Source organism: Diaphorina citri, unplaced genomic scaffold (genome assembly GCF_000475195.1).
Source record: "Diaphorina citri unplaced genomic scaffold, Diaci psyllid genome assembly version 1.1 scaffold206, whole genome shotgun sequence".
Lineage (NCBI taxonomy): Eukaryota > Metazoa > Arthropoda > Insecta > Hemiptera > Psyllidae > Diaphorina > Diaphorina citri.
The window spans coordinates 74692-91607 of record NW_007377643.1 but is presented as its reverse complement, the minus strand read 5'-3'; the positions used below and the strand labels follow the sequence as shown (position 1 = coordinate 91607).

Sequence of the window (16916 nt, the reverse complement as noted above, 5' to 3'; positions counted from 1 at the left end):
CCTATACGCTAATGAAATGAGTATTTTAAATTACCTAATGACTATTAAATTTAAGGTCTAGGGCCTCAATATCCCTGAGTTTGGAGAGAAAGAAATCAAATCCACCGCCAGCCGCCCTGTTGCCGAAATTCTGCATTCTTTGGAGGGGGGAAAATTCTCCTACGTTTGTTCTATTTTTCTGGAGCTGGAATATATTTAGGGACCTGGTATTCTTGTAATTAACCCTAAATTATTACCTATTTACTAACTATCTAATATTTTTGTGATCTCAAGGTGTTTTGTAATCATCAAGTCTTGTTACAATTATGATAAGTTAGGTTTTGTCCAATAATCTGGTCTCATATTGCAGGGTCGCCCATCTGTTGTGCCGGCTCACCCATTTGATCCAGAGAGGGATGCAGAGATCCTGCGGAAAGCTATGAAAGGTTTTGGTACAGATGAGAAGGCCATTATTAGTGTATTGGCTGCTAGGACTAATGCACAACGACAGGAGATTGCAACCCGCTTCAAAACTCTCTATGGCAAGGTACTCTACATTTTCTTTTGAAGAGATTTGGATATAGTCTTAGGTACTGTCCCAAACTGTAACAACAGAGACCTTACTGGCCCAAAGTGTAACAACAGAGACCTTACTGTCCCAAAGTGTAACAACAGAGACCTTACTGTCCCGAAGTGTAACAACAGAGACCTTACTGTCCCGAAGTGTAACAACAGAGACCTTACTGTCCCGAAGTGTAACAACAGAGACCTTACTGGCCCAAAGTGTAACAACAGAGACCTTACTGTCCCGAAGTGTAACAACAGAGACCTTACTGTCCCAAAGTGTAACAACAGAGACCTTACTGTCCCAAAGTGTAACAACAGAGACCTTACTGTCCCGAAATCGAAGAGAGAAGGAGAATAGGATAGGAGAAAGCCAGTCGTTCCGAGAACGAACCTTATCTGCTCACGATAAAATTTGTAAAACTAATAAGTAATAAGGCTTCTCTGATTACATCCTTATCAATGATAAAGGCGTTACCATAATGAAACTATCACCAACTTATGGTCTTTTTTGTCTGAGTTGACTCATCCATAGTCTGTATGTAAAAAAGAACTGCTAAGGTGTTTAGTGAGGGGTTTTACCCTCCATTCGCCGACAAGTCACCCTTATTACTGAGCACTGCAATGTTTAGTGTTGAACACCTCCTCACATTAACCTCACCCAGCCTCAGTAAGGGTAGAAGCACACGATCACCCAGATAGCATAATCCGTACGTTTAGACTGATATTAATTCTGTTTCTTGTATTTCATCTCACAGGATCTGATCAAGGATTTGAAGAGTGAGCTGAGTGGTAAGTTTGAGGACCTGATAATAGCTATGATGACCCCGACCCCTCTGTTCCTCGCTAGGGAACTGCATCATGCTATGGATGGGATAGGAACGAATGAGGAGACCCTGGTGGAGATATTGTGTACTGCGTCCAACGCTGATATACATGCTATACGTCACGCTTATGAGAGAGGTAAGGGCGATACATTTGTTATTATTTTTATTAAAAAAAGAAAAAAAAGGAGTTTTGATAGAGGGAACTGTAATTGCCAAGTTCTTATCGTCCCGAAATGGAAGAGAGAAGAAGACAGGATAGGAGAAAGCCCTGCGTTCCGAGAACGAACATTATCTTTTTCGGATATAGTTCGCCCCTCGCGGGAATCGATAATGCGACCTAGGTAGACGCGCTGCCGCTGGCTTTTCGAAGATTTAAAACACTATCTTATTGGGGGAAATAAACAAAGCCTTCATCTGACTCGACTACTGTACGAATGCGGGGAGGCAGATTTCGAATTATAAATGGTTTGTCTTGTATTTCACAGAGTATAACTCAAGTTTGGAACGTGACCTGGCTGGGGAAACATCTGGAAATTTCAAACGTCTCCTGGTATCCATATCTCAGGTATGTATAACATATGAGTATGTATTTGTTACGTGCATTGATTCAGATTGTGTGTAGGTAGCATTTTGGGTGTGTAAAAAAAAAAAAAAAAAAAAAAATAGGTTTCTTCTTTTTGACTATCAGAGCCAGGACTTGCGAAGACGGATTCACGGCAACTTTTTATTTCTTGTGAGAAACGAACCACTACCGTATGAAAACGGCTTGGAAAGGGTCGTGCTTTGTTTACATTTTAAAGTCTTCTGATTGGCTGATTTCATTTTGCACTTTGTAGTGTCGGATATCGATTGCAACAAAATTGCATTTATGCATTGCAGATTAAAGAAAAACTCTTATCTTTTTTCAAGGACTTCATTTTGCACTTTGTAGTGTCGGATATCGATTGCAACAAAATTGCATTTATGCATTGCAGATTAAAGAAAAACTCTTATCTTTTTTTCAAGGACTTTCAATAGTTTCAATAAAAAATGAACGGTTTATCCGGAATTGAGAAGCGGAATTTTATTCTGCATCATATCGGATTTTCAAACAAGTTTTGTGGTTGAATAATCAATTTCAAGCTCCTTAACAACCGGTTGATTCTACGAGACTGATTTCATTACGTTGATACTTGATCCTGTGAAAATTGTGATTGTGCTGAAATCCTCATTTCTTCCTTATCTTTTATCTTATCACTGAAATTCTCGTTGACGTGGTCAAGGACAATCAATTATTAACTTAATAATCATCGCCCATCGGTAAATTTATATTACTAAGTTTGTGACTAACGAATTTGATATAAAAAAAGTGATTCAATTTGTGTTTGCCAAAGATCTAGCTTCAATATGAGTTACCCAGGATATCCGCATTATACACAGGTAAGTGAAAATGTCAAACTACTCACTAAATTCCTAATCAGATAAATAGAAATGTCTATGAGAGTTGTATCTTGAAGAATTTAAAATACCTACTGATGTAGATTGTGTTATACAACCCTCATACAAAATCAATTTTCATGATAGAGTGTGGGATATTGCTGTTGAAGTTGTAGTAGCAACATTTCTGTCCTCTGTCACACATCTGTCTGTTGAATGTTAGCTGACAGAAGTGGGTTGAATTCTTTAGTACTAGTTCAGAAGCCATCCCATTGAAAAATTACTACAAAAAAGAGCTGTCACAAATGGGCAGTGACCATCTGTTTTATTATAGGGTTAGGTTCACAATAAAGATCTTTACAAATGAGCAGTAACCAGTGTTATTTTAGTGTTTGGTTATACAAAAAAGAGCTTTCTTTTTCATTGTTGTGGCTTCTGAACAATCACCTATACTTTGTATGATAGGTACCAGAGAAACATTGGAGTTGTTGGGTGGGGCTCATTGTACAGTTGAAAATAATGTGCAACACATATCCCCAGAGGTTTTATTCCACTAAAACCACTCAAATACTTTCTAGTTTAAACTTTCTGTGTCAATTCTGGTATCCCATTGGTCAGGATAAATTTAAATCCAACCAGATAATGTAGGTTCAAGAAAACTTACTAAGTACATAATGGAGAACTTTTAGTACTTGGGACAGGCCAAATCAATCAGTTCTGAATTTGACTAAAAATGTTGTGAACCATCTGTACTGTAATACTATTGCTTTGGTGGATGTGTACAAAGTTCAAATTTATGTAGCACATTTGTAGTTTTTAGCACCTTTTTTAATGAACATCCACCTACTTGTTAAATTTTTTACTTGTTAAATTGTGAAAAGCCTTTTTTTTTACATTTTCTAGCAATGTTTCATTTTTATTTTTTTCATTAGATGTTATTATAATTATAGATTTAGTTCTTTTCTCACATTATTGTAACTTTCATTCTTCACCTTGAGATCACATACATATTTATCAAATGGAAAATCCACTGTAGTAACTATTGCATCAGTCTGCACCACACGTGACATCAAACCACATGGTCTTGTTTTTTGCACCTACAGCAATCTTGTTTTTATCTAAGAAATACCTATGTACTTTATAATCATAACTTTACTGTAGAGTTAGGTAGGTATGTAGGTCTAGTTTTGTCCATTAATATGTTTACTTTTTTTAATTCAAATAGGTAGGTAGGTACTTACACTAGTTACCTATGTACATACTTACAAACATAAAAATTCAGGTTCCTTCTTCCTATGCTTAAAAAAGTACCTAGTTCCTCAGTTCCTAAACCCTAGCCATAGCTTGTTCCTCTGTGTTTCCTAGTCACATCACATACACTTGAGGGATTATATTATATATAATTATATAACAAGTGTTCTATTTTGATTTACTCTGTTCTACCTCAAGGGTCCCCCAGGGTACCCACCACAACCTGGCTACCCTCCTCAGCCCATGCCAGGAGGTTACCCTCCTGACCCAAACCAGCCCCAGTACCCACCCAGTGCTACTGGTTATCCACCAAGTCAGCCTGGATACCCTCCAGCACCCGTTGGCTTCCCACCCCAGCCTGGCTACCCCCCACAACAGCCTGGTGGTTACCCTCCTCAACCTGGGTATCCCCCTCAGCCATCCAGTGGTTACCCACCCCAGCAACCTGGAGCCTACCCCCCACAGCAACATGGGGCTTACCCACCCCAGCAGCCAGGGGCATATCCACCTCAACAGCCGGGCGGATATCCTTCACCTCATCACCAGCCACACCAACAACATGGTGCCTATCCTACACAGAGTTATCAAGCCCAGATCCTATCCTCAACTAGCAGAGGTGTTCTCTCAATATTATACACTGACTGGACATGAGCTGGATGAGGCTATAGGACGCGAGTTTAGTGGAGATATCAAGGAGGGCCTCATTGCCATTTGTAAGTAATGCACAGTCGTACCTTAATGATGAGGGATTCCTTTAAGTGCTTTCCTAAAATTCATAAGCATAGTGGATCCTAAACTTCTCCTGGTTACGCAAGCTCAATGTGTATTTCCGATTTTCTTTTACATTGTAATTTCAATACACGGACGCGCAGAAAATTTGGAACAGATTGACTTTGAAATGGCTGTAAAAGTATTTAATAAAAATGAAAACTTTCCTTATTATTATTATTATTTTTTTTTTTTGCATTCCAGTGTATATTGTATCCATAGCAACCAAAAATTATTCGAAACTGGTCGATAGCAAATGAACGCGATGAGTATCCAAATAGAAGAGAAGAAAATATAGAAATTTTTTTCATTTCTGAACTTTCAATGTGTATTTGACCAAGTGAACAGTGTAATTTTTAATTTTCTCGTATTTTTTCTAAATTAATTGATCATAAAATGAAGTTGTTAGTAACAGAAAAATCTTTTTTGAACAAATTGATAGGTGAAAAATCGAAAGTGGCCTATGACAAACAGACGCCATTAGTATTAAAACAGAAGAAAATAAACAACATAGCAAAATGGATACCTTAAGGAAGTAGGAAACCTTCATCATTTAGGCACGGCCGTGCACTCGGCCCATAGTGTGGACGAACCTTGCATTGTTTAACCTTGCAGACCCTTTCTCACGTGTCACGTGTCGTGAGTTTCATCCGATTTTTTCCGAATGTCCTCTTGGCAATGTAATTTAAATGAGTGTTCTCACTACACACGACACGATTTTTTTCCGAACGACAAGAGGGAACTAGCCTTGCCTCGGTGGTGTAGTGGTCAAGACGCTCACCTGGTAATCAGGAGGGCGTGGGTTCAAATCCAGCCGAGGTATGGAATTTTATCCTCAATATAATTTCATAATTTGATTACAGCAATAGTAGTAGCCTACTGCTGGCGTAAAGAGACTTTTCAGTCCTATGCGAGCAGTATAAATAAGCACTACATTACGAATTTTAATTAGTAAATGGTTTCTTCAAATGAAATTGATCCCAACGGTAAGGTAATGCCTAGACCCTTGGCAAATGGAGTGTTCCTGTGTTCCAATTCACTAGGTATTACTATTACTGAAGGTATAATCTAACTATTTGTGTTTTTATTTTCCAGTCAAAGTGGTTCTGAACAAGCCCGGCTACTTTGCCCAACAGTTACGTGGTAGTGTGGAAGGTATGGGTACACATGATAGAGCTCTGATTCGTATTGTAACCTGGCGAAGTGAAATAGACATGCTGGATATTAAGAAAGTGTACGGGGAAATGTTTCATACATCCGTAGAGGCAGACATTGAGGTGAGAATAATTAACATTACTTGTAGGTAGATGATATTTTTCCCCGCAAGCAACCTCCTTGGCTAAGTGGATATCACGCTAGGCTTGCATACCGGAGGTCCCGGGTTCGATACTCGATGGGGTTGAAGTTTTTTCGACTCTGTCCTTGGAGTTCAGGGTGCACTGAATCTCATGAGGAATTAAGGAGCGCGGTAGCGCTCCGCCCCGCCAAGTCAAGAAAGTTTGACCGCGTAATTGAGTAGCTACATACTTTAATGTCCAGTAGTCACGTCAGATAGAGCCTTTAATTATTCCCCCCAAAATACTAGTTAGCTTGGAATGTAGGTAACTAGCCTGCCTTGTAAAGGGTAGGTAGCCAGCCCGCCCGCCTTGTAAACGCTAGGTCGCGGGTTCGATTTCCGCCCGGGCGAACTTTATCCCTAACAGATAAGGTTCGTTTTTAAGAGTTCCCTCTATCAAACCTCTTGAAAAAACAGACTTATTCTTCTAGTCGTATAGTGAAATAGAAGGCTTTCTCTGCCAAAAATACTGGCTTTTCCCAGCCTGACTTGGGCAGGTTTATGGGATCAAACGGGTAGTTATGAACTTTTGTAGTGAAGTGGTAGCTAGGCTGCTGATATAATATTCTTGTTTGGTTCTTTTTTTCCACATTGCTACGGCACCCCCCCTCAAGGATGACTGCAATGTAAGTTGCTTCATCTTATAGTATTTAAATACCTTCCTATTTTTATTCAATTCAATATTATTAACATGATATTTAATTGCATTTTTAAGAGGTTTAATAGAGGGAACTGTAACTGCTAAAGTATTATCATCCCGAAAGCAAAGAGAGAAGAAAGGATAGGGAGAAAGCCAGCCGTTCCGAGAAAGAACTTTATCAGTTTAGGATAAGATCTGCCCCGGGCGGAAATCGAACCCGTGACCTAGCGTGTACAAGACAGACGCGCTATTCTCCAAGGCTTTTTTTATTGCACCTCGGCACCGCTTTGCAATGCTTCAAGGAAGCTAAATAGGCTGGCTTATTAACTGTCTGTCTGGATGGTTTAAGTTTTTCTTCTGCTTTCGCCTTCATGATCCAATCCATAAACCTGGCAATGGAGTTTCAGTTCCCCTGGGAATTCAAGATTTGCTCGCCCATTTTTTCCCCCAAGTAGAGTTGATGCTTGTTTCTATTACCAAGTGTAGGCTAGCTATTTCTATTCATTGGTATTTTGTTAATCCCGGTTATCTGTATTTGTTTCCAATTCTTTGTCAGTATTGGCCTTTACTCTCATGGTCAGGGTCTCCTCTCTGTTTATACAGAGTTCCCTGACTAGTCAGTTTTGTTCACATAATTTCATCCCAAAACGGCCACTTCATGACCTTTTGGAATGACTTGTTCTAAAATGTACCTGCCTACATACATATGAATAAATTATTGTGTTCTTACTTATTAGGCCAGGGTTAGAATTTGTTAATGGGGCTGAACGGGTTAATATTAATACATTTCACACTATTAGGCCAGGGTTAGAATTTGTTGATAGAGCTGTCAAAGCATTTGTATGAATATTTTAAACTAGGTCATTTAGTGGTAGCACGTTGACTGCACCACTCAAGTTAAGCAACTGGGTAATGGCGTGAGCACTCAGGCTGTAGGCGGGTAGCTTGCTATCTTGTCACCGAATTAAGAGTAAAACCCCAATTATGATTTAAGGCGCAATGCACACTAGGGAAATGCGTATCATGAAACGTGCACTGCTCAGTGAGTTTTATGGGCTAGAAGAGGTTAATTTATCCCCCGTTATTATTTTAACCCTATAGAGTATCTTACATGATAAGATTGATAAGTATAAAATATAAGCTTGCTATGTGTCTAGTGCTTAAGGTCTCTACTCACAGTTCTTGTTCTTTCCGTGTCCCAATCTAACATATGTAGATCTAACTTATTTTCAGTTCAAATTGAAAAAGAACAGAATAGTAAGAGGTGTTTCGTTAATCAAAGTTTAGTGGTTCATTGTTATGTAGTGATGGTAGATTCGTAAATTATTATAATTATACCTTATTCATAATTTCATACTGTCGCCCAAGACTTCTTTTATTACTTTCTATTATTTTAATTAGGGAGAAATATCGGCTAAGACTATTTTATTTTATTTACTTGGTTTTTGCGTACTTATTGTTGTAATATTTCAGGTGCCTTAGTATGTCACCGTCCTTGCATAGTAGCGTGATTGTTGAGTTTGATAGATTCTATGATTACTTATTTTGTTTATTTTAAACTTTAGGATTAATTAATTATTATTTCTTATTGCTATTCCACATTCGATAATTCAATATATTTATTGGCACTTTTTTTTACCTGAGGGTGTGAATTCATTGATCAAACTTTTCCTTTTACATTTTTGTATCGATTCGATGGTCAAAGAGAATTCTCAAAATTCCAACAGAATCTGCTGAGCTTTCTCTTTTTTTTTTTCGTGAAGTTAATTTATATTGTCATACCCTCATTTTTTTTTTTTACTTTCTATTTTAAAATTATTTTACATTTATTCACACATTTTATTTTTAAAAAAACACCCATGATTTTTTTTTCGATTCAATTACCTACGATATACATTTGTGTGGCAAATTTATTTTGATCTATTTTTGTTCAAATTAATTAATTTATTTTTATACGTAAAATATTTTTTAATTTTATTTTTTACCTTAAGAATTTATTCGCGGCCAAAGCCAAAGCTTCAGAGGCATTGTTTTTACCCCTTGTTTTATTCTCCATACCTATTTCTAAAATTTAATCAACTATTTTTAATGGTTACTGGGTCCGACAGTCCAGCAATTTCTGGCTAGTTATAAAAATAAGCTCTTAGTAATCTCCTCCCTCCTATACATATTTTGCTGATTGTTTTCAGCATACCAAATTCATAATGAGTAAACTATACAATAATAAGAAAGTAGTAGGTAGCTCACCTCTCTTCCTGATCCTTGATGTAGGTGTCGATGAGTAAACTATACATTTCAGAGTGAACATTCTCCATTGCTATCTGGAACCCGTAGAAACATCTGGCAACACAACAACGAAATTCAATAGTTAGAATGGACCTTCAAAACTTGCCCAATCTTCAATTATTACTCACTTGATCATTATTTCTAAAAAACATTCTAATAGGTATGTAGTATAGATTACTAAAAAAAATACACAAACCAGCAGATCCACAGGTTCGGTCAATTTTTGGATGATTTAGAGGTGTATATGCAATGCACTTGCAGAGAAGCTCGGAAAGGAATCTTTTTTTTCTATGATGTCCTCTATTTGATTCAACTTATAAAATCTCACGTCATTTCCTAGTGGCTTAAAAAATATATTATTTCAGGAATTAGCTTTTGACGTAGGTATCTTCATATCTCTAGTCTAGTCATACACCCATTAGTGGCGAAATTGTTTCTCCTCGCGCGGGGATTCGAACCCACAACCCTTCCCTTGTTCGGAGCTCGTACCTGGCCTCTGTGATCTGGACCTCCTGAGTGAATCTTTCCACTAGATTCTCATTGACAATTCCATCAGATGCAGCGAAGAATGCAAGTACGTGAGATATGAAATATTTCTCATCTCGAGTCAACTTGTTCCAATGTGACAAATCCTGGAAAATAAAATACGCATTACATTAGTGGTTACTATATTTAGTAAGTATACTATCACTTTTTACTTTCTATTACTACAGTTAAGCGAAGCCAATGAAAGTATTGCAATCGGTCCAAATTTTGAAAATCGGGAAATGGGTGGAAATATCCGTTTTCTAGTTCAATTCCTTGGGGCAAAGTCGAAAATTCGGGCCGATTTTAGAATAACACTAACCAGCTCAGGTCGATAACCCTAACCAGCTCAGGTCAATAACCCTAACCAGCTCAGGTCACTTGGAGGGTAGAGTGTCTGCGTTTGAAGTGCTAGGTTGCGGATTAGGTTCTTTTCCGGAGTGAACTTTAGTTTAATCTAAACAGATAAGGTTCGTTCTCGGAAGGGCTGGCTTTCTCCTGTCGATTTCGGCACGATAAGACCTCTGTTGTTACAGTTCCCGATCTTTTTTCCATTTTTCACTTTCCTTACTACATACCATTTTGAACTAAAGTTTAACTTAAGCAAGATTTTTCATCTTAAGTTAAGCTTATAAGTTTTCATACATACGGGGGTCAGTTTCACCAGTGTGCACTGCTCTGTGTTAACCATTGCGCCTGAGTTTTGGTAGAAAATTTCCGTTCCAGCCGGGATTCGAACCCAGCACCTCGGTGCTCGTAATCACTCGGCCACAGAGGTAGGCTCTACACTACAGGGTGGTCGGAATTTTTTTAGAATACTCGAACCATAGATCCAGGAGGTCAATACAAGACTTTTATACTCTATGAACATATGCCCTAAAATGCTTCCTAACCGAGATATGGATCAAAAGGTGTTTTCATAAATCCGTGCCTGTGGCGCTTTGGGCATGCAAATTTAATGTTATTCAAGCCAGAATGCTCGAAATTCACTACACCAGCGTTGTGCAGGGCCGCTACACAGGCTTTGATTCCAAGATCAACTGTCTTCCTACAAGAGAACTTGTCCCAATATCTGTTTTATGATTACATGTACGGCCTCCGACCATTTTATTTTCATTCTAATCTCCTAAACGAAAGGTGAGTACTTGAGTAGGTATCATTAGTAAGAAAAATAGAGGAAGTAGAACGTTTGCCCTTTTTGCTCGATATCTCGAATAGGAAGCATTTTAGGGCATATGTTTATATTGTTCATAGAGTAAAAAAGTTTTGTATCGACCTCCTGGATCTATGGTTTGAATATTCTAAAAAAAATCCGACCACCCTGTATTAGTAGAAGAATAGTTCGTACCTCATCTCTTGAGATCAGTTCATTACTGAATGTTAGTCCAGGCATGAGGCCGCGTTTCTTAAGCCAGAAGATAGATGCAAAGCTCCCGGAGAAGAAGATTCCCTCTACACTGGCGAATGCTATAACTCTCTCTCCAAATGAAGACGCTTCATCTGCAATCCAGCGTAGCGCCCAGTCTGCCTTCTTCTTTACACATGGCATTGTCTCAATAGTTTTACCCCCGGTGATTTTTCCTCCCTTCTTGACTTTATACCTACATATGCCTACGTAGGGTATTTCTCCTGTAGGTATTTACCTTTTTCTCGCCATCCTTCTTGTCACTCGACATAAAATCTAAAGGAATCTAAAAACTTCCTCTAACAAACTACAAAACTGAAAGAACTGACCCCACGTAATGCACATACATTTCTTGTTAGTGAACACAATAATTACACATGTTACGAAAGTTCTAATGACTGTCTGGGATCGGGACATTATAGATAGTACATGGTGGAAGTTCCTATTGCTCAGTTTAGTAACTTGTTTCATTAGCATAATGAAACGAGTTACTAAATTGAGCAATAGGATAATGAAACAAGTTACTAAACTGAGCAATAGGCATTAGCAACCTGATCCTTGATGTAGGTGTCGATGAGTAAACTATACAATAATAAGAAAGTAGTAGGTATCTCACCTCTCTTCCTGATTACTGTCTGGGATCGGGACATTATAGATAGTACATGGTGGAAGTTCCTATTGCTCAGTTTAGTAACTTGTTTCATTAGCATAATGAAACAAGTTACTAAACTGAGCAATAGGATAATGAAACAAGTTACTAAACTGAGAAGGTTTCATTAGCAACAACATATTAAGGAGCGCAATAGTGCTCTGCCACGTAAAGTCAAAATTTAACAGCGCTTTGGACTGCCATTTGATTTTGGCTACAAAAATTTTCCGAGTGGATGTCCTTCGCACTCTGCCTTAGCTATTCCTTTAGCAAGGGAAATTTCAGACTGGTATCCTCCCTGTTTCAAGTCCTCCAGCCAGACTAAGCTGGCGTACTTCCTGTTTACCTAATGCCCCCCAGCCAGATTTGTGTACCTACTACTCCTACAGAGACAGTAAAAAAAAGATGAACAGTGCAAAATATTAAAAACAAATTTACCACAATCCTCATAGATGCCATGGTTGAATCCTAGCTGTGTTCAAATTATGTTCAGGCGCTAAATGAATATATTCCACATGAATCACATGTTACTCAGGAGATCCTCACAATGAAATATAATACAAAGAGTCTGCCCGGTCATAATAAAATACAGACGCGCCAAATGAATCCAGAACACAAGTTAGACGAACTTTGCAAGGTTATTATAACAGAACTTGCACATGAGATAAAATGAATCCAAGTTGAAGGCAGATTGAACGAAAATCGCGCGGATTATCTCGATTATAACAGATTTATGATTTTTGGAATTTTATTACTAAATCACAAAAGATCATTTACTAGAAAAAATTATCTTAGTTTTTATTTAAATCGGGTAAGCACACTGTTATTACACTCTATTACCAAAGTAATTTTTTATGATTGCTATTTTCTTAGAAAGATCTATTATGGCACTGGACAATATTATCCTACAACTGATGCAATAAGACGACAATTACAATAATATTTTGTGTAGCTTTCCCACTCTTTCAAATATTTCCACCTAATCACTACGGGTTTTCCACGATTTTATCACCAGGAAGAATGACTGAAGACTAGAATGATTATGAGTAGCTCAGTACCACGATTAGAGACCCCACCTAATCACTACGGGTTTTCCACGATTTTATCACCAGGAAGAATGACTGAAGACTAGAATGATTATGAGTAGCTCAGTACCACGAGGTGATTTAGAGACCAGAAGACTACACCTGAATTATGATTACGTAGGATGGGCGTGGGCGTACCATACAGTAGGTACCATCGTGTGATAAAAGAATAGAATCACGTGTGAGGACACAAACAAATATACAGGGAGGTTTGTAAAAAGATTAAACATAGCCACAGACTTTCTGACCAACCTCATTGGACTGGTGTCTCGTTAGCTTGGAGGGGAGCGCGTCTGCCTTGTAAGCGCTAGGTCGCGTGTTCGATTACCGCCCGGGGCGAGTTTTATCCTAAACAGATAAGGTTCGTTCCTGGAATGGCTGGCTTTCTCCTCTCCTGTCTTTAGAGCTCTGATCTCGAAATTTGTCACGACGACCTATGAACTCAAAGCGAGAAAGTTTTAGATAACACTTCAGTCGATCATTTAAGACCGTTAACCAGCTCAGGTCGATAACCCTAACCAGCTCAGATCGATAACCCTGACCAGCTCAGGTCGATAACCCTAACCAGCTTAGGTCCCTTGGAGGGTAGAGCGTCTGCGTTTGAAGTGCTAGGTTGGGGATTAGGTTCTTTTCCGGAGTGAACTTTAGTTTAATCTAAACAGATAAGGTTCGTTCTCGGAAGGGCTGGCTTTCTCCTATCGATTTCGGCACGATAAGACCTCTGTTGTTACAGTTCCCTCTTACCAAAGCCGATCTTTTTCCATTTTTCACTTTCCTTATCCCATAATAAGGACAGTAATGTATTTCAAGCTAAAATCCTTGGAACAAAGTTCCACGTTTGAGCCGACTTTAAAACAACCTTCTCTCAAAATTCAACCTTAAAGAGAAATGATAAAGTAAATATTATAGCGAATAGTAATCCTTGGAACAAAGTTCCACGTTTGAGCCGACTTTAAAACAACCTTCTCTCAAAATTCAACCTTAAAGAGAAATGATAAAGTAAATATAGTTCTTACCTTAGAGAGATCTACTTCCTCTGCAGTCCAGAATGATGCCTCTGCTTTCTTATACATCTTCCAGATATCCTGATATTGAATAGGGAAGATGACAAAGCGACGTGGATTATCTCTCAGGAGAGGTTCAGTCTCAACATTCTCCTGAACCGGTGCCGAGACTTGTTTGAGCGTGCTCTTATCCTTGATAGGCGAGTCGGAGAGCTTGGACTGCTGTAGATTGTTGGTCAGGTCTTTGAGTGTGTTCTGTGGAAGGAATAGATTTATACTCGTATATGAATGGTAAATAAGAAGTGCAAAAAATTACAGACTACCAGCGCTGTAGTTTTACCCGCGGTGATTTTTCCTCCCTTCTTGACTTTAATTATACCTACATATGGCCAAGTAGGGTATTTCTCCTGTAGGTATTTACCTTTTTCTCGCCATCCTTCTTGTCACTCGACATAAAATCGAAAGGAATCTAAAAACTTCCTCTAACAAACTACAAAACTGAAAGAACTGACCCCACGTAATGGACATACCACATACATTTCTTGTTCAAAACAGCCTTCACACACAATACGAGTACATTAACATAATTTCACCACTGATAGGGTTGACGGAAATGTGTGTCCTCAGATAACAATCAGGTCCCAATCTCTCATCAGGTTATCAGTAATAACTTAGTATTAAACAATAATATTGATAATAACACTTGCTTAAAATATCAACCTCAGTGGTGTAGTGGTTAACACATTGGACTTCAGATCTGAAGAATGGTACCTATTCATGTGCAAGTTTAACCATACAATCTGTTCTTAATATAAAAGGAGGGATTTTTTAATTGTGTTAAGCATAGGTACATTTTATGACTTGACTTGGATGGACTTCAGATCTGAAGAATGGTACCTATTCATGTGCAAGTTTAACCATACAATCTGTTCTTAATATAAAAGGAGGGATTTTTTAATCGTGTTAAGCATAGGTACATTTTATGACTTGACTTGGGCTCAAACCACCAACCTCCAGACCCAAAGTCCAATGTGTTAACCACTGCACCACTGAGGTTGGTGTCTGTTCCATAGGAAGTATGATGAGCCCATGGTGTAAACATAACTGGATTGCCACACATACAAGGTCAATGTTCAATACTCATAGGCTTATTAAAACTTTGCATTTGCACTCAAATTCCAAATATTTTATTGATAAAGCAGAAGTACATATACAAGTACATAAGTAGTTTGTTATTTCTTTGAGTAAACCAGCACCCAAAAAATGAGAAGTGTTGTACATTTATTAGGTATTTTATCTACTTATTATGTTTTTATACTTGTATACATTTAAATTTATAGGACAAGTTCATGTACACATTTTTTATACAAGTATAATCTGCATAATAATATGGGTCAAGACATGAATAAGTTAAGGTAAATCTCCATGACACTTTCATGTGCAATTTATCAAATGGAAATCTCCTCACATTGCCAGGAAGAGATAATATTTATCATTAGAGATAACAACAAGGTTCATATCCAAGTCAATGCATAGAAATGTCAACACTATGTTATTTGATGGAGAAGATTACATCAACAATGGACCATATTGTAGATAGGTAGGTATATGTATTACACTTTTCTGGGAAGTAATTGGGTGGAAGAGCTTCTCTAGTCAAATGGAAATCTCCTCACATTGCCAGGAAGAGATAATATTTATCATTAGAGATAACAACAAGGTTCATATCCAAGTCAATGCATAGTAGTGTAGCTTGGAGAATAAACCTATCAGAAATGTCAACACTATGTTATTTGATGGAGAAGATTACATCAACAATGGACCATACTGTAGATAGGTAGGTATATGTATTACACTTTTCTGGGAAGTAGTTGGGTGGAAGAGCTACTTTCTTATTATTGTATAGTTTACTCATCGACACCTACATCAAGGATCAGGAAGAGAGGTGAGATACCTACTACTTTCTTATCTATTATTTAATAGAGGGAACTGTCTAAGGTCTTATCGTCCTGAAAGTGGAGAGAGAAGGAAGACAGGATAGGATACAGCCAGCCGTTCCGAGGACCGTATCTGTTTATAATAAAATCCGCCCCGGGCGGCAATCGAACCCGCAACCTAGTCCTTACATTACAATGCGGATGTAATTCACTCAATTATTCTTTTCAGTGATATTTATAGAACCCATCAAATTGATTACATAACTGTTTAGGTTTTGTTACGTAACTACAGTTTACTTATTATGTAATGAATTTTGTGTTCTAAAAAGAAAAAAAATCACATTCTGAACCTGAAGTTCATTTGTCTCTTATCCATTTTCAATCTGTACCTAAGTGTCTTTTTGTACCTCTGTTCCAAGATTGTACCAATCTGTATCTCAGATATTGATAGGGGAAACAGGAAACACCTTTGTGCATCAAATTTATTACATAACTGTTTAGGTTTTGTTACGTAACTACAGTTTACTTATTATGTAATGAATTTTGTGTTCTAAAAAGAAAAGAAAAAAAATCACACTCTGAACCTGAGTTCATTTGTCTCTTATCTATTTTCAATCTGTACCTAAGTGTCTTTTTGTACCTCTGGTCCAAGATTGTACCAATCTGTATCTCAGATATTGATAGGGGGAACAGGAAACACCTTTGTACAATACAATACCTATCTGTTTAGTTGTTCTTTATGAAATGAAGATATTGAATTGAACCGAATTGCTATGTTCTATCTCTATCGTTAGTAAAACTGAGTTTATACAGAGTTCCCTGACTAGTCAGTTTTGTTCACATAATTTCATCCCAAAACGGCCACTTCATGACCTTTTGGAATGACTTGTTCTAAAATGTACCTGCCTACATACATATGAATAAATTATTGTGTTCTTACTCTATTATTATTATTATGTTAAGGCGGTCTCTTCCTGATCCCTAATGTGCCGCGTCCATTTTAGTTTAGGACTATTGCACTGCTGTTCTTACTCTAATTTCTGTTCTATTACAGAATGACTGCTCCGGGGATTACAAGAAGTGTCTGCTCGCTCTGGTTCGAGGCTAGAAGGGGTTAATTTATCCCCCGTTATTATTTTAACCCTATAGAAGTATAGAGTATCTTACATGATAAGATTGATAAGTATAAAATATAAAAGCTTGCTATGTGTCTAGTTCTTACAGTTCTTGTTCTTTCCGTGTCC

At 37.8% G+C, this 16916-nt stretch overlaps 1 protein-coding gene across 1 annotated transcript; it reads left to right on the top strand.

Annotated features, from left to right (window-relative positions):
- Positions 1 to 331: 331 nt before the first annotated feature.
- On the top strand, positions 332 to 16916 carry LOC103505969 (annexin B9-like; the record flags this gene model as incomplete). The annotated part of the gene is made up of 6 exons (XM_026821153.1): positions 332 to 526; positions 1302 to 1506; positions 1856 to 1935; positions 4489 to 4750; positions 5901 to 6082; positions 16727 to 16916. Coding segments are annotated over 6 exons (978 nt in total), but the record flags the coding sequence as incomplete, so codon positions are not given.